The sequence below is a fragment of the Centrocercus urophasianus genome, unplaced genomic scaffold, assembly GCF_019232065.1.
Source record: "Centrocercus urophasianus isolate 14NV4802_14NV808 unplaced genomic scaffold, USGS_Curo_1.0 seq_30, whole genome shotgun sequence".
Classification (NCBI taxonomy): Eukaryota; Metazoa; Chordata; class Aves; order Galliformes; family Phasianidae; genus Centrocercus; species Centrocercus urophasianus.
In genome coordinates, this window is record NW_024884867.1 from 10,561,339 (window position 1) to 10,579,461 (window position 18,123).

Genomic DNA, 18,123 nt, shown 5'->3' on the forward strand with positions numbered 1-18,123 from the left:
GCCGCGCCTGGATTATCCCGAGCCGGGTCGGAGCCTCCTGGATCTGCCTCTCTCTTCCGCGCCGAGTGAAGCCGAGCTGTCCTCGTCCTGATCCAGATAGACCCCCCCCTCCTCTCTGTTCTCCCCTCCTCTTCCCGTCTCTGCTTTTTTTTGGGGGGGTGGGGGGAGGCAGGGGGGTGGAAATTTGTCAAGGTCATTCCGTGGATTTAATATTTTTGGTGTGTGTGTGCCGCTCGCCCCGCCGCCACCCAGCCTTGCTCTGTGGATTACCATCGCCCTGGATCCGAGGCGCTGAACAGCAGGATTTTTGTTGTTGGTGGTGTTGATTTTTTTTTTTTATTTTTTTTCTTAAATTATTATTATTATTGTTGTTTTTAAAGGGCTGCGGGGTTTGGAGAGGGGAAGCGGAGAGTTGGAGGGGGGCCACTTTTAACCCCCCCCCCCCCCCCCCCCCCCCCCCCCCCCCCCCCCCCCCCCTCCCCTCTTCTTTTTTTCTCATCTTTTATTTTTTTTTTTTTAAAATATATATTTTTATTATTTTATTTTTGCTTTGCCTCCTCTTCGGAAATGGATGGGAAAATCCGGCAGAGCCGGAGGTCGAGGTCGCAGCGGGACCGCGTGCGGCGGCGGGAGGCGGCGGCCCGCGACCCCCGCAACCAGAGCCCCTCGTCGGGCTCCGAGAAGGAGCCGAGCCCCGGCAAGGAGAACGGCGCCCAGAACTGCACGGCCCCGCGCGGCCCCCCGCCCGCCGCCCGCACCGCGCGGCCCCCGCGCCGCCGCCGCCGCGAGTCCAGCTCCCAGGAAGAGGACCTGATCGATGGCTTTGCCATAGCCAGCTTCAACACGCTGGAAGCGCTGGAGGTAAGAGCCGAAAGGGCGGTGTGGGGGGGGGGGGGGGGTGGGGAGGAGGGTTTTTTCCCCTCTTCCGTTGGAGGGGGGGGGGGGAAAAAAAAAAAAAAAAAAAAATTTTGGCGGGGGGAAAAAAAAAAAAAGCATTGTGCTTTCAGAATGCTGAATGTTGTCAGTGCCCGTTTATGTGTGTTAATCCCCATGTTTGCTGGGGGGGGCAGCTTGCTGCAGGCGGTGCCCCCTGCTTGCCCTCTCTCAGGACAGGAGGGCTGCGGCGGTGCTGGGGTGGTCCCATGGCGCGGGGCCCCCCCAGCTCTCAGAGTTTGTGTTTGCCCCGTGCCAAAATGTGACTTGATCCTGAGATGGTTAGCAAATGGCCAGCGTTTGACATTTTGTGGAAAAGAGATGTTTAAATGGATAATAATCCCTCGGCTGTAATTCCCATTTTTGAAGTAATTGAACAAATTCTTCATCTCTTGTTGACTGTACATATTTTTCTGGTGTTAATAGGCTGGCAAAAAATATTGCTTGTCTAACTTATTACAAACAATATTTGCTGAGCAAATACTGCCTGCCTTGTCTGGGCTGAGTCGAGCAGAGCAGGAAATCCAATGTTTTCAGAGGGGCATTGACAAACTACAGCTTTGGCTTTTGGTTTTTGCTCTGTTTGTGTGCACCCATTGGGGCGCTTGGGGAGCCCTGGGATGTGGATCTCAAGAGCAACCCGTGTCTCCGTCTGCTCCCTCTGACACACATGAGGGAGAGCTTGGGGTGCTGCAGGTGTCCTGCTGCTGTGTGTTGATGAAGGGTGTTGCACGGACTGCTGGACGATCCCAACGTTGCAGTGGGAGCTGTGCTGCTTCACTTCAGGATCCCATCTGTGTGTCACCTCTGTGCTGTCCTGCATGGGAAACCTCAGCCCCAGTGTTGGGGGCAGATCCTGGGGGGCCCGCACTCCCTTCGCCCCAGTGCAGAGTGGAGCTGAGCGGTCCCTGAGCAGCACCAGGTGTGTGTGCTGTGCTGGTGGTTGGCCTTCACGTTGTCACTTGTGGGGTGTTGTCCTGGCAGGAAGGCCAGTATTTTGTCTAACATAGCTGATAACAAACTGGGGATCTGCTTGTGTGCCTAAAACATGCCACAAAACTGTATTATTATTATTTTTTTTTCATGGGTGTGCTCTTAGCCAAATCCCCAACAGCAGAGAGGTCCAATTAGAGCCCCCAGCCTCCACCGAGCTGTCAGTGCAGAAAGTAACGTTCATCTTGCAGAAATTTTCCCCCACAATGAGCACATTATCAGGAAATAGAATTCAGATGAGAGCAGTGTGGTCCCTGTAGAGCTGGAGGGAAAACTCGGTGCTTTTTCAATGGGATGCGCCCTGTTATTGCATCGATGGGGCTGGAACCTCGATAAGGGGCTGAGAGGTGACCTTAAACTTTGTTCACCCCTGTGGACATCTGTCTGTGGGAGCACTATGTTGTTTTGTCCTTCAGTAAAATGATATACAGATCTTTTTGAGCGGTCCTCTCTGAAATGTTATACGCTAGCAGCTGAAATAAATGGATTCCTATTATTCCCTTGCATGCAGGGGTGCGTGCATGCTCCAGCACCTCAGGGTAGCAGGTTCCTCTAGAGGAGTGTTTCCTGCAGGTATGGGGCCAGGAGATGCTCCCAGCGCTCTGATGTCCGTGTCTGATTCATAAATGGCAGTGACACACAAAAAAGAGGAAACCGCTCAGTGTGGTGTGGATTTCAACTTGTCCATGGGTGCTGCCCAGCGGAGCAGCAGGTGAAGGGGGTTGTTGAGGCACGACTGCTGGTCGGCAGCGTGTGCCCGTGTGGTTGGCTGGTGCTGCGGGGTCACTTTGTGCTGTGGGACTGGGGCTGTGGTGTGCTTGGCTGCAACAGGTGGTTTTCTTCTGGTTTGGAGGAGATCAGCCTTTCAGTCTGTGTTCATATACATGTTTTTTGTTGGAGTACTTAAAATCTGCTCTGATGAGATTTTGAAAATAAGTGAGAATTGAAACCTCTTTGTGTTGGTGGAGAGGGAGAAAGGATATAAGTGAGTGCATGGATCGAGGGCCATACTGGAGTACCAAAGTCTGCTTTGTTTGATTTCTAATCCTAAACAGAACCTTTGTTGTGTCCGTGATAGCGTGTTGCGGTCCCTCTTTGCGTTCTTCCTCTAGGTGTGTTTGTCCCTAGGTGGTGAGGTGACCTGTGCTAGCACGGCTTTGGGTTTCCCCCTGGAAATTAAATCTGAGTACTTAGGCAGAATTTTATGACAGAAGTGTTGGGAAGACGTAAGGGTTTTTTTGTTTGTTTTTATCTCAAAATGCTGTGAATTCCCCTTGCCCACTTCAGAAAATCCTCAGCAGTGGTGTTCCTGTAAGCACAGGGTGCTCTGTGGCTCCTGCGCACTGACCTGGTGATGGGGGCAGTTAGCATGAGTGCTTTGTGAAGCCTCTTGTAGCTCTTTGGTGTGAATACCAGGCATTTGGGGCATCTCATTTAACCGGTGTGGCAGTTTTCATCTGAAAATATCGCATCTTGCTTCTGTGATACCCACCTGTGGTTCGACCTACATCTCCCTGGCTTTAACCCCATCAGGTAAAGACAGATTTGACATTTATTTATTTGAAGGAAAAACAAGCAGAGCCCATGGACAGAGCCCAGGAAGAGGAGGCTTGTGTTTTCACTTCCTTTCCCTGAACCTTCTGTGATAAATGTGACTCCCTTTCAGGCTGTGCCCCACTGGTACGTGTGCAGGGGTGCTCATCTCCCTTGGGCACGACGCTGGGGCTAAAAGCCAGGACGTTGGGTTTGCCCATTGCTGGTCATCACAGCGAGCTGCAGCCCAGGAGATGGATGGGGATTTTTGGGCACCTCCTGAAATGAATGGGACGGAGGGGAGAGAGTATGGCTTGTTATGTTCAGATGAAGCTGCTCATTATTCGTGGAGGTGATTGGTGAATCAGAGTGAGAGAAGTGAAATGAGTGAGTGGTGGCTGAGGGCTCTCTGATCATCGCTGTTCCTTTCAAGTACAAAAAACAGCCCTAAAAGGGAACTTCATCAGCATGTTAATGAATGCGATCTTGGAGAGCAATTGTTCTCCCAAAGTAGTCATAAAGATGAGGGGTTGTGTTTTCCTTTTGGCTTTTGTTTATCAATTTTACAAATTCCAGCAAGGCTTTGGAACACTGTGTGGAAATTTTAACTTTCTGGGTGTGTGTGTGTGTGTAAGAGCTGTGCGTATTTCTTTTTTTAAAGGAATGTTTAACCTATTTATAGCATCTCCTGGAGGACCCACGTGCAGGCAGGCATTGGGCAGCAGCAGGTCCCTGACTGGAGCAGACATTGACCCTGTGCCCACCATGGGGTGCTGGTTCCCTCTGGCTCCTGACTCCAGGGGCTGAGCACGGTGACTCCCCCCCAGTGACTGCTCTGTCGTTGGTGTCACAGGGTTCAGGGAACCCACGCGGTGCCAGCAGGTTCTAGACAGCGTCCTTGGGTTCTTCAGCTGCTGTTCTGATAAGGCTGCTCTTGTGTGTGCTGGTGCTCTGATCTCCCACTGATAAGAAAAGCAGTGCATGTAACTGCAGCTTCCTGCTCCAGCGGTCTGTGCTGGGGCTGCTGGCCTGGCTGTGCAGCTTCTGGTTCATTGGATCTCCCTGTATTTCGCAGTGTAGCTTTTTCATGGCTAACCTGAAGTTTGAAACAAGCTCCTAGGCTTAAGCATTTATTTTCCTTCTACTTAATTGCCAATTGCTCTCATCGCTGTTGGTTTTCAGTCTGAAGCAGGTACTCTTGGTGTGTTTTTGTCGCTATCAAGGTGTGAGAGGTCCTGAGTACAGAACTTGGGGGCTGGAGTGAGATGATCTTTGAGGTCCCTTCTGACTCAACCCATTCTATGGTTCTAAAACAGGATGGCTCTGGGATGCCAGGGTGCCTGCTCAGCCCTGAGCAGAGATGTCTGGGTGCCTGCACCGTGCTGCGAGGTGATGCGGTGCTGGGCGGGGGTCTGGCTCTCGTTGGAGTGCTTTGCCCCACTAGTGAGCCTTGCTGGGTACGGTAGCGTGCAGGTTGGGTCGGCTGGTGGCATTGTCACCTGGTGTGGGGTCACTTGCACAGGAGCTGTGAGTTCAGCCCTGCCAAGGCCAGTGCCTGCTCGCCCAGCTCTCCAGCGTGCCATCAGCAGCAGCAGTGCCATTGAGCATAGCTGCAGTGTCATGGGGAGGAAGTGGTGTGCTCAGCCCAGGCCGGGCTGTGGGATACTCAGGCCTTTCAAAGCTCAGCCTTTCTTCAGTGGGCTGAAAGCTGGGGTGAAAGGTGGGATGGAGCTTGCTGCAGTGTCTCATTATCCTTAATAATAATAACATGTAAAAAACCAGGGTATTATATATTACACAGGCAGGATTTTTGGATAAAAGGGCCCTAGTGTAGCTAGTGTTCCACTTAATCCAAATAGTAGATGGTACTGGACCCAAGTTAGTGTTTGCGTGTAGCAGTGTGCTTGGCTGCTTGTCTAATGGAAAGCGAGATCTTCTTTGTCCTCCCAGTATGTCAAGGACGTGCACTTTTTATATTTTGCCTCAATTATTTCCCAGAATGGGGCTGAGTATTACAATGTTTCTTTCTGGGAAAATAACAGTGCAAGGGAGCTGGGAGGGATGGGGCGAGCTGGGCGCTGCGCTGTTTCTCTGAGATTCCTGCTTGCTTGGCTGATGGATCGCTCTACTGTAGCTCTTTAAAAATGCACCGAGTGATGGAGATGCAGTGCCTGGGCTGCAGAGCCACACTCACACAGCGGTGCCCACGGTGCTCGCACTGCTTCCTGCGACTGTGAGCTTTGGGGTGGTGGTTTCATTCTGATATCCTCCTGCTCTCTTGTTTCCTGGTTGTGCAGAGCTGAGCTGTCTGGCACTGCAGGCTGCTTCCCTTCACCTGTACGGATCCTAACTCGGTGAAGAAGGTCTGCAGGTCACTCTGTGCCTGCAGCACTGCAGGAAGCTCTGGAAGCAAACAGCATCTCAAAGCAGCCCGTCCTGCCCCATGCAGTAATTTTTTTTTTCTTTTAAAATAAAGTTTTGAAATACGGTGTGGAGGACTTGCACCTCAGTATCAGTTGTATGTGAACATCCTGCTGTAAGTGAGAACAATTTCCAATTCACTGCACTTTAATGCCTCCAGTTTATCACCGTAAAGGTATAAAAGAGTTTTATGTAGGTGAAGTGGCTCTTGCCATTTAAATATCTCCTGGCTTTGCTGTGTTCCAGCACCATGGGAGCTTTGCTCCAGTCACGTTCCTTGCAAGCTCTGAATGCAATTTTACGAGCTCTGTTCCCTCTCTTTGAAAACCGGCCTCCTCCAAAGCTAATGAAATTTTAAGAATGCTGTTGAGATGCTGAAAGGAGAGCCAATCTTTGTGTTATTGACCCGATAGGTGTGAAACAGAGGAGAGGGGTGAGCACTTTGGAGCCACCAGGGATGGGGAGCGCCCTGCCATGAGGACAGCCTGCCTCAGTCTGTAACTTTGCTGTTCTGGATCTAAAGTTCAGAAATATCAGGTGAAAGCTGGCATTGAGGCAGCTCTGTGTATAGCACTTGGTGCTCCAGGATGAACAGAGAGCATTTCCTTTGTAGCACTGTCTTGCTTCGAGCCAAAAAGAGACTAAACTTGAACAAAAGTTGCATCTGCAAGGTCAGTGGTTGGCATGGATAAGGGGATTGAAGGGATCAAAATGATTTCCCTGCGCTGCTGGCTGCAAAACATGGGCTTATGGCACCGTCCCTCTTTCTCCTTTGTGCTCAGAGCAAAGCTTTTTTAATCTTGTGCTGCCTATGTATAGCTGTGCCACATGGATGTGGCAGTTGGAAGTGAAATGCTCTATTGCAGGGGCTCTCAGGCTCTGTCACTGGGCCTGGGGAACTGCTGACGGAGCAGGATGGTGTTGGTGCTTTCTTCTGGGTGTGCTATGAGAAGTGCACGTTCGTGAATGTCTCTGTGCTGCACTTTTGTCTATCATCCAAATGCAGTGCTTGTGGTGTTTGCTGTTGAGTATCATTGTATTATTTTCCCTTACAACAGATGTTCGTTCTAGGTCTGTAACAACACCTGTAGTTGTTCGGTGTTTTCTTTCTTGTTTCGCACTTCGATGTAGATTGATTTGCTCTGCAGCCAGTTCCCTGGTTTGGGCTCTGCTTGGTGAGGATGTGCTTGGGCTGGAGGAAGCATACAGCACAGCTTGGGTTTGAGGCTGCTGGCTGGCACGCTGCTGGACACCCAGGTCACATCCTGACCCCCTCCTGTTGGACAGTGAGACTGTAGTTTGCTCACTGGTAACTCTTCTATCTACTGAAGAGCTAAAAAAAAAAAAAAAAAAAAAAAAAAAAAAAAAAAATTAGGGCAAGCAATGTCTTATTGGACCTTACAGTGTTGCCAAGTGCATCAGCTAATAAATATACTGTTGCTGTTGATGTTTTTGGGCTCATAAATGTCTTGTGTGCTGCTGTCTGAGGACATGCAGCCGCTTTATTCCCTCCAGCCCAGTACATGCTGCACATAGGGGGAGCAGGAATCAGGGTTCTGTGCAGCTAGGAGATGTTTATGGAATCAGCCAAACTTATATAAAATGATTATGGTGTTTTGACAGCTTGTTAATAACTTGCAACCAATGGAAGAAATGGAATTGCAGCATTCTTGGTCTTTGGAACCTTGGCGTTTCTTTCAGATTGTAAAATTAAAGAAAAAAATATGAAAGCCATTAAAATAGTTGGACGTAGTGCCTGGGAAAAATGATGGGCCACTTAATTGAAAAAATGCTTCTTTCCAGTTGGAGTTCATTGCAGTTTATTTCTATCTGGCTGCCCGGGTCCGTTGTGGAGAGGGAAGAGACCCCAAAACCCATCTGAGACTGGTGGCTGTCGCTCAGTTCTTCGTCTCGTCTGAATGGAGTGGAAGGAAATTCGAGCGAGCATTAGACGGGGAGAAGTCTTGTCACCTGTAATGACTAAAATCCCCTGAAGTGTTGCCAGCATGTACTTTAGGAATCATATAATTATATGATTATTGTAAGAGACATAAAAGACCTCATGGCAAAAACCTTAGACAGGGGGAGGGAGGGAATCCATATGCAAATGAAGATACATAGAATTTGCTGTCTTTTTTTTTTTTCTGGTTATTTTTCAGTGCAAAGCTCGGTAATTGCTTTTATGGGGATTACTTAATAAAACTGGGGCATGGAAAGGAGGGAGATGTTGTTTATGCTGCGTCACAGGACTGGCTTGCATTCCTATGGAGTCAGAGTATAAATGAATGTTAAAAGTAAAACTACAGAGTGGGTTTTCTGCTAACAGAAAATAGCTATTTGTTGTAACGTTATCCTACAATAAAAGTGTTCTGTGGTCTGGCGGTTAGCAGAGGGGACCGGAAGGCAAGATAATGGGGTTTTCTTTCTGACTCGGCCACGGGCTTCCTGTTGGACTTTGGGCAGGTCCTGCCCCTGAGGTGCTCAGAGCCATGGCTGTGCTGTCCGCTGCCCTGGGCAGCCCTTGGCTCACATTCAGCCCCTGGTGCGTGGAAACTCAGCACTAGATTTTCCCGAGCTTCAGTTACCCCTGAAGCACAGGTCTGGAGTTGAAGAACCGAAGCTCCCCCAGCCTTCAGCTTTTCCTTACCGGTGCCCTGGATTTATAGACTTGCTTCTCACAGAAGCACTCGCTCATGTGGTTACGAGGGAACTCTCCTGATGCAGAACAGACCCATATCTCAAGAGAGGTTTTCTTGCAACATAGGCAAAAATCTCCTTCCTTTTTTTCTCAGAAGCACCAAAGCATTTGGTGCATTAAAAAGGGGAAAAAAATCATGCTGCTATTAATGTTGCATTACTGAATATTTTGCAAGATTCTCTACAGGAAAAAGAATAGCATTTGCTCTGGGAATCCAGTCTGAAGCTAAATAGCACCAAGTTGTGATGTAAGTTTGCTAATGTGATTTTTAGCTGAAAATGACAATGGTTTTCCAACCAGATGGATTCTATAACGTGCCTGCTATCAGCTCGTCCATCACACTGCACAGATGTCTGTACATTCATTATAATGGGTGTGTAGTAATGCTGCTGATTACATCGAACGTGCTGATAAACCCACTCCAGCCTGATTACCATTGCCCTGGTGGGTGCTGACCCTGAGGGCACAAGCAGGGCCCTGAGGTCCTTGTCACTGGGTCTGTTTGTGGGGAAGGTGATCTTTTCAGCAGCTGCTGGAGATGAGGTTTTCTAAAGCTTTATGTTAGCACCAGACCTTCAGTTCTAAGAAATGAGCCTGTGTTTTGGCAGGTATAGAATGTGCCATTTCCAAAGGAGAGGTTGTGATCCGGTGCAACAAGGGCCTATGTGTAAAGTAAGTTCCCAGATCATGAGCTCAGATTAAACATCTATGGGTAGTTTGTTTTCATGAATGCTTCCCAGGAATTATTTCTGAAGTTGCAGGGGGAGGGAAAGCAGCTGTTTTCAGAGAATACATCTTAGGGTTCTTAGCCTCACCCACGCAGTGCCCAGAGGAGCGCAGCGATGGTGCTGGCGTGGCTGAGCGTGGATTCCCACCTGGGAGGGGGGGCTGAGGGCTGGCACCTCTGTGCGCAGGGCTGCAGGTGCTGGGCTCCATGCTGCAGCCCTCCAGCTGCCTCCCCTGTGCTGTGGGCTCTAAGGGCTTCCTTGGAGTTGTTTGTTTTGAGCACTGTGTTGCTCTGGTGTCAGGGCTAGTGAGTGAGCAGCTTCGCCTGGAACGCATCTTGCAAGCAAATGTACCTTTCCAGCATTGTCTTTTTTTTTATTTGCATGATTTTTATGTAATTCTGATTTTCTGCTCGTTACAGCAAGTGAATTTTCACTGTTTCAGTGCACTTGCCTGGGAGAAAAGGAACAAGTGCTGAGATGGAGGAATAGATTTTTGTCTCAAGCGATACATGAATTCTTTTTGTTCTTTTACATCTCCCTCCCTCTGTGCATGTGTATGTTAAAATTCCCGTTCCCTGTTTATAAATGTTTAGCAGCTGAAGTCACTGGTGTTTTTCAAAGTAGTACCTTTGCGAGGTTGAGAACATAAGCAAAATGTGATTCTTCACTCGGTCTCAGCTGAATACTGTAGGAATAATGAGTCTGTGCCTACAGCACAAACCGAGACACAAAAAGCATGCCAATAAGAATACAAGCCTGGGGGAAGAGATAGCGTGGTGTGTTTTAGCAGCTGTACTGGAGCATCTCTGCCTGTATTTTGGGGCTGGGAAGGGTCAGCTGTGGTGTGAGGCTGCTCTGCTGATGGCATCTTGGCTGGCACTGCCCCTGGGCTGGGCATGCAGCTGGCTATGTCTTCCTGGTGATGGAAGCATGTCGAAAAGAGCCAGTGCAGCTGTCTTGCAACATGTTCATGAGCTGGTGAAGGGAAGAGAAATGGTCGGACATCTTTCTGATCAGCGAATTGACGTCTTATAGCTCATGTTTCCCAGGTGGCTGCCAGCTAGCAACAACCATATCTTCTGGGGGATACAGGTACCTTCCAGGCCAGTTTGGGTTACAGCTGAATTGTAAGGTAAAGTGCAGTGATGTACAGATATTTTTTTTTTTTTAGACTATCTAGTTCCTCTGATAATGTGTTGTCAAGTTTTAAAGCTGAATGAACTTCAAATATCATCTGTGTTTAACAGTGTTTAATCATTGTTTTCTGTTTTATTTAGCCCGAATAAAGACAGTGTTGTATTCCCTTTAGGTCATGGCCATGGAAATGGTTTGTCTCTCATTAATTAAAGAATGAGATGGAGTGCCCGGTTACTTAGTGCTGCTCCTCTTAATGTTGAATGTTCATCCTTTGCCCCCACTTTTTGATGTAGATTTTGTTATAAAAATGTGTTTCTAAAAGACCTAATTAGGGTTGATATTTCTGTATCTGGGTTTGTAATGCAGCTTTTATAACAGGACACCAGGGCATCAGCACTAAATGCAAAGAACATTGAACCTATACCCAAAGTGATGCATGTGATTTTGAATAAAAACAAACACCTCACAAGTTCAGGCTGTTACCTGTTGGTGCAGCGCTTATCCCGGGTTCACTGTGCCCTTTGGAGCGAAGGGGAAAATGGCATCTGACTAATGCTGAAGTAATTAGTCACTTTGCTTTATGGTTTGAGAAAAATCTGCCTAGGCAAACATGTCCCAGCTGGGCAGATAGCTGTGTGGCTGATTCTGTTTTAGGGCCGATAAAGCATTGTTCACACCTGCTTGGAACGTAAGAGGGGAATAAATGGGAAACCCGAGCTCCTCGGTGCTGTGCGTTGTGCAGACAGGCCGTGCTCCAGTACAGGGATTTATTTCATGCACGGTGGCCTAGACATGAAACAAATGTGCAGAAAAAGGAATTATGTAAAATTGAAAGTGACAATTATGCAAACATTCCGGCTGAGGAAGAAGTAAATTCTTCTCATTTTCCATGTGCTCGACTTCAGCGCTAACGAGCAGCCTGTTGGGGTTTTCACGTCTGCGTCTGTATCTGTCATCTCTCTCATCTCGGCTGCTTCTCATTTTGTGTTTTCTTTTTTGTTGTTGCTTTGACCTTATTTTCCCTTTTGTTCCGTGGCTCCGTCCCCGTGCTTTTGGCAGGTAGCCTTGTGCAGAGCTGCCCTGTTGGGTGTCCGTGCTGCCTGGGAATTCCCACTGCACAGTGGCAGGGAGGCACAGCAGTGGCTGTGATCTGACATTGCTGTCTGCCTTTGCTGCAGGGGATGGTCCTCCCCTGCCTGGTCCTGTTGCCTCCTGTGTGCCAGCACCAGTATTTAGGCTGGCACAGGGGGAGAGGATGAAAGAAACCACTCTGCTGTTTTGGGTTGAGCCTCTGCAGTGGGGCTGTGGCCAGGTTCACCCCACGGTTTGGGTCACCTGGGTGGTGACACGGACAGGGATGGGCAGTGTAGAATGGTGATGATGCTGCACTGGTGCTTTCTGTGCTGCTCTCAGTTCAGCCTGTGGGTGTTGGGTTGAGGTGGCCAAATGTGGGTTGGGATGGGACACTCCAATGGGAGTGGGTTACTAGGAAGAAAGAAAGTTCAGAGCAATTCAATTGCTCTGAAAACCTGGTTTCCTTCCACCTTTTAGCTTTTAGTGATTAATTTCAATATGGTGGGGAGAAAGAGTCTCTTGTTTGTGCTATGCCAGGTGCTTCAAGTGAAAGAGGTCTCTAACCCTGTTGATGTCAGAAGGTTAAAACTAGTTCAGTCTGTACATGGCTTTTACAGCTCAGTTTACACAAGAATTCTTTCTCTTTAGCCTTCTTTTCTTCTCCTTTCTTTCTTCCTCAACTTGTTTCTGGTGCTTGTGCTGTATGAAGAAGTGCATTCTGAATATTAAATCCAGAGAGTGGGGGAAGAAGCAGCTCTCCTCATCAGTGTCACTTTTCCTTGCTGTAATCCCACAGAGGGATTGAAGAAAGTGTTGGGAGGATAAGATCAGTGTTTGAGCCCAGCCAAAAGATGACTCTGCTGCAGAAAATGGTTTTAATGGAGGCTGGTTGTGTGGGGAGGGTGAGAAAATTGCACAGGAATTGTGCAAATTTCTAAATAAAAAGCATTTAATTGCATTAACAGAAAGGGAGGAACCCTCTTGTGTGCACATTGGAAACTTCAGTGAGCACATGTAACCTCTGCGGCACAGTAGTCATTGACCTTGTCAAATCATGGCACTGGAGGTCATGTGTGGCATAGTGAGTTGCCACAGGGGATTAGCACATGTGGGCAGAGGGGTTTTAAATCAGAGCACACATGCCAAATCTCATCTTCAGCGGCGCATACAGATTCATCAGAAAGCCCAAGGAAAGGAGATCAGAAGGCACCTGGCGTGGGAGAGAGCTGCTGGGCCGGGCTGCAGCCCACTTGCAGGGGATGGCTGGCCTGGGCCCCAGCTCACTGGTGGGACGTGCTTGGAGCTTGGGTGCAGGGAGCTGTGAGCTGTCATTGGCAGTCTCAGGTTTTGGTGGTGTGGGCTCACCGCTGCCTTTTTGCCTCTGTTAAGGAGAGCAGCAAGAATGTGAAACTAGCGGGTTGAATACAAATGGTCTAGATATAAATGAAGATACAGATGGGAATGCCTGAAGCATAGGGAAGCAATTCACTGCTAGCAACTGATCCGTTTTCTCTGTGCCTAGAAAGGAAAACATTGAAGGCTTGAACTTTACTGCGTTGTTGAAGTGTTTAATAGAAAGCTTGTTGGCATGGCATCCTTGAAGCCTCAGCAGCCGAGTGTGAGGCTCTGTACAGCCCTGCTCTGCGGTGCCCTGGGCGGGTAGGCAGGCCCACAGCACGGCTTTCTGTTTATTAGCTGACAGGCAATAGCTTACGGCTCAATCAGGAATGCAAGTGCTGCCTGTGTGCTTAAAGCAGATTCTGTGCAGGATGGGAAATCGTGTTCTCTGTTATAGCTGCACGTGTAATGTGTAATCAGAGCTGCCAAGACCGTGCTTTGGTGTTAGACCTGTGACCCCCTGCCCCAAGCAGAGTTACCCTGATAGCAGAGCGTGGCTGTGTGATGGCTCATTGCTGTTCATACAGGTAAGCCTGATGCCATCAGGGAACTGAGTTAGATTTCTTTCTGTTCTACAGAACCAATGAATAGAGTTGTCTGTTTCTATTAAAGACTCAGATTATGTTGTGTGAATTGTTTCTCTTCATATTATTCTTCTATTCTTCTAAAAGTCTGCCTCACTTGATTTGATTTCACATCTCACAAAGAAAGTATTAAAAATTGAGTCCTTCTAGCAGTGAAATGCCTGGAGCTGAGTTAAAGCTGAAGCTGGCTAGTCTTTGTGCTTGCTAGTAAGGGAATCATTTGTCCTCTGTCTCTGTTGTCTCACAGTGAGGAAAGATCAGTAATGCTTTGCTCCCGCCTCAGTCATAAGGACCTGGAATGAAACTGGTTGGAGCAATGAGAACGCTGGATCAGAGTTCCTGGAGAGCTGCGGTTCTACAGAATGTTTGTGCCAAACTTCTGGTAGGCAAGAAAACATTGAAGTTCTGCACAGTTATGATTTTTAGAAGTCAGTGTTTGTAAGGAAATCATTGGCAATGTGATGCTGAGAGTCGGGTGAGAAAGATGCTCTGTTTGAGGGGTAGCTGTGTTTCCAAGGGGAGGTGGTGGCACAAACAGCAGTAGGAAGACCAGAGCTGGGCTTCTCAGAGCTGATGGCTTTCTGCACTTTTCAGAGGATCTGTCATTTTGGAACAAGATGTGTTTGAAACCACTGGGAAAATGGGCTGATGTTCTGTAGCACTGTTGGGATGCAGGCAGAGTGGCTGTGCTCGTGCTCTGTGGCTGTGGGGCTCTGAGCAGAGCCTGGCTGCTTCTGCTTCGTTAGGGCATTCGCTGCTCCACATTGCATCCCAAATATTAGGCTGGACTTGGGGAATTAAGTGGTGCAATTATGAAGCGGAGGGAAAAACACTTATGTGGTGGCTGTGATAGATTAGTCATTTTGTACCTCCAAATAGCCAATTATTCCTCTGACTGGCTTTTATCTGACCAATTTGCATGTGCAGTCATGGTAACTGGTTTGCAGATTAGGCACAGCGTTTCGTGTAGATCTGATGTCGAGTTTCGGTCTGGTCTGCTTGGGAGCAGGAAGCGAAATAAATGGATGAGAGATTCATCATTAAAGATTACGATGAGCTGCTTGGTATTTTTCACTCTCAAAGCCTTTTCACTCTTGCAGGGGACAAGATGGCTCACTTTATTGTAGTCTTTTCTCCTTCTTTTTGTAAATGTGTGACAGAGCTGTGTAAAGTGGTCCCAGCTCTGTGGAACCCACAACACAGATTTCATTTGTATCGCGGTTCTCTGCTGCATAGCTGGAGAAAATGCTGTTCAAGGGCTGGGAACTCGTCAGTGCGTTTCATAAGAGATAGGAAGGGAAAAAGAGCTGGAGGAAAGAAGGAAAAATAAACCAAAGCAGCGTGGAGTGACCGAGGGTGAAGCCCTGCCTCCTTGAAGTCGTGTCATAACTCTGCCTTCGCTGGCGCCGAGTTTCCCTGTCCTGCCTGATTTTGATCTTGGCTACATGGGTGTGCTGCAAATTAACAAGATGGTTATTTGATTTAATACCGTACACCTAGAGAGCTAAGTGAAATCTTAATTTGAACAATATTAATAATTCAGATAGCTGTATTTTGCTATTAGGTTAAATATAAGCTCTGTTTCTGTCTGGGATTTGTGTCAATTTAGCATGCTGTGGACTTTGCAGAATCTCTGATGTGAACACTCTTTGAAGTGGAGAAATGGTCTAAAATATTTTCCAACAGCCAGCTAGCTTTTTAAAGCTCCATTTGCTTCAAATCAGCAAGCCTTTTTAAAAACAAACAAATAAAAAGCAGTTTGCAAGTGCAAGAATAACAAGATACTCTTTAAAAAACCCATTTTTTTCATATGGGCTCCAGCTACTCAGCTGTAGTTACCTCGGTCTCCAGTGCTGCCAAAGACAAATTAAGCTAATAAAGCAGTATCTTGCAACATTGTAGCAAATAAATTATTTAATGTGTATGCAAGTAGTTTGCTATGCCAAATTTAAACTCTTTAAGCCTTTGCTCTTTGGATGAGAAGAAGAGGCTGTTAGAAACGTAACCCCATTAAGGATCTGCAAAACAATGCCTCGTCCAGCCTGCAGCAGCCTTCTGGAGTGTTCGGGGAATACAGATGATAAGTTGAGATGCACTTCTAAGGAAATCATATCTTTATTTTCCTATAAGTGGCAACATGATCACAGACTGATAATAAAGTCGTGCGTTAGAAGGCAGGTTCTGAGGAGGCTGCTGTATCCACCTGTCTGCACGGCGTGACCAACCTTGGCAGGGAGCTGAAGGCGTTCCTTGCTTTGCATCATATTCTGGCTGTAATAGTGCATGTGCGTGCACGTACCTGCCTCAGCATATGTATTTCTTCTCTGCCATGGACAGAAAACAACTGGACCTGTCTTAGATTATTATGATTATTTTTTTTTGCAAACTCCTGTTTGTTCCCTCGCCTGTTCTTTTGGGACTGGCCCCTGGTCACACCATATGGTTTTCAAACAGAGCACCTGTGCAGGCTCCCAGTTTTGTGTAAAACATACTGTAAGAACAATTGCAGGTGCACAAGCACCTCACTTTAAGTTATCCGAGCTGTTTTAACTTGGGAGGCTTTTTACATTTCAAATGCTGGAATCAGCATGTGAGGAGTTTTAATAAAACTGGCTGTCAAGCTTCATTTCAACAGATTTTTCTTCCAGTAACTGCTGAGGAGCCCCTCCAAAGCAGTTTCAGCGCAGCTTGGGGTACTGGAAAAATCAGAGTTGAAAATGGGGCAGGTCACGCTTTTTCCACCCTCCTCCCCTCCTTCTCTAGATAAGTTACATAATCTCTGTTCCTCTGTTTCTTCTGTAAAACAAGGATAACTTATCTCACGGCACTTCTACTGCTGAGTAGTTGTAAGCCCTGCATGCAGGATCTTTTTTGATAGGAAGTACATTAAGATTAAAGTACATGGTGTTTTGTTCTGAAGAGTTTGAGGATGAAATTTATAGGCAACCGTAAGCTGTGTGTTTGTTTATGATAAAATTGGGAGATGAAGTATAAAGGAACAGACACTGGTACTGGCCGTGTAACTTGCAGCTTTACATTACAAACAGGCTCTTGTTTGTGGCGATAAAGGCAAGAAATCCAGTGTATTCTGCTAGCTGCAAATAGCTACAAGGGGTAGAGCTTTTCACTCCTTCAGAATGAGCTTTTTCTCCTTCTCAAATCAATCTCTCAGCTGTTCCTTTTCAGAGGGTCTTCTCTCCACCTGTTTAGTAACTGTATTTTTGTTGCTGTAAGAGTAAACAAGCATCTTTTGCTGCTAAACATCAATGCTGTCATCGTTCTCTTCTCCCCCACTTTCTTTTATATTCTCAGGATTTAGTTACCAAAATTCCTTCCTCCTTGCTCTCCCCAGTCCTTTAGCTGAATCAGTATGACAGCTCAGACAGCAGGCAATAGGTTGCTCATGATTATTGCTTTCCCTGCTAACCCTTTCTTTCTTCTGCTTGGTTCTGTAAAACGCTGTTGAATTCCTCCAGCCTACCTGGCTTGGGCACTGCTGCAGCCCTGGGAATCCCCGCAGTGTGAGAGCTGTGCCCAGAGCAGATTCCTATCAGTGTGTGCTGCCCTTGGGATTTCTGCATCTCGTGTGCCGGAGGGCTGCCAAGTAACACTGCTCTGCAGGCACAGGAGTTTTCTTCTCTGCCCCGCAGCTCTTCTGGTTGTTGTGTAAATACTGGAGAGTTTGAGGGGATGAGTTTTGTGTGGATGCTGAAGAATTTTGGAGGCAAAAGGTGGCTTGGTGGCCTTGGAGTGTGGTTTTGTAACTATTGGAGGTGTTTCCTCCCTAATGGGTCTGCTGCCTTAAAGCTTCTGGTGACAAGATGCAGAATTTGTCTTTAATCTTGAGAAGAAAAATGGAATACTGAAGGCAGCTCCTCTTCCAGGCTGTGTTCTTGAGTATTTCTGGAGATGTGTTTACAGGCTGCGTGTCTCTGCAGCCCCTGCAGCCCCTGTCACAGAAGCAGCTCATCAGCTTTATGCTATGAGTCGTTCCCTCCTGGTTTTGAGTCAGTACATCTCCAAGGCTTTGGGACAACGTTATGAATGCTGGGCTGCTGGGAACCTGCAGGCCTCTCAGGTCTCAAACGAGTGGGGAAAGTGCAGGTGTAGGGCAGTGCTGTTCTCTTTCTCATGGGCTGTGTAACCTCTGGTACCTGCAGACTGCTTGGTCACTGCTGAAAGGGAATCCTACCTTGGGAAAAATGCTCTATTGGGGCTTTATTCCTGCTGTTTAGCCTGAGCCTTTTCAATAAGCATCCATGCTAAGCAGGTGGGTGCACAGCGTGGGGGTGGGAGGCAGAGGTGGCTAGCATGGTCAGCGCGCACAGCGTTTGTTGTGCTGCTGGTTTGCTTCGTCTGCCTCATCACGTTCTGTCTGCGTTCCCCGTGCATCGTAGCTGGGGGAATGGCAGGGAGCTGCACAAAGCTGCCTTTCTTGTCATATCTGCTCAAATCTCACGTGACAGCTGGACAGAAGCTGTTTTCACTGCTTACAGTGAGGGGGAGGTGGAATGGGTGGTGGATTTAAAGAAAACTATATATACTTTTTTCCTATATGCAGGCGGCTTGTGTTTGTGGTGGTGGTGTGGGCAAGGAAGCACCTTGTTATGCAATCTGTGTCGGC

General features: G+C 47.7%; 1 protein-coding gene across 16 annotated transcripts in view; it reads left to right on the forward strand.

The window, feature by feature from the left end:
* Positions 1-552: 552 nt before the first annotated feature.
* The window catches only part of FBRSL1 (fibrosin like 1), a 416,280-nt gene continuing 398,709 nt past the window's right edge, over positions 553-18,123 (forward strand). For all 16 annotated transcript variants that reach the window (XM_042829012.1, XM_042829020.1, XM_042829005.1 and 13 more), the window contains exon 1: positions 553-861. In XM_042829012.1, coding sequence (XP_042684946.1) covers positions 568-861 — 294 coding nt within the window. In that variant the 5' untranslated portion in view covers positions 553-567. The remainder of the gene's footprint in view (positions 862-18,123) is intronic.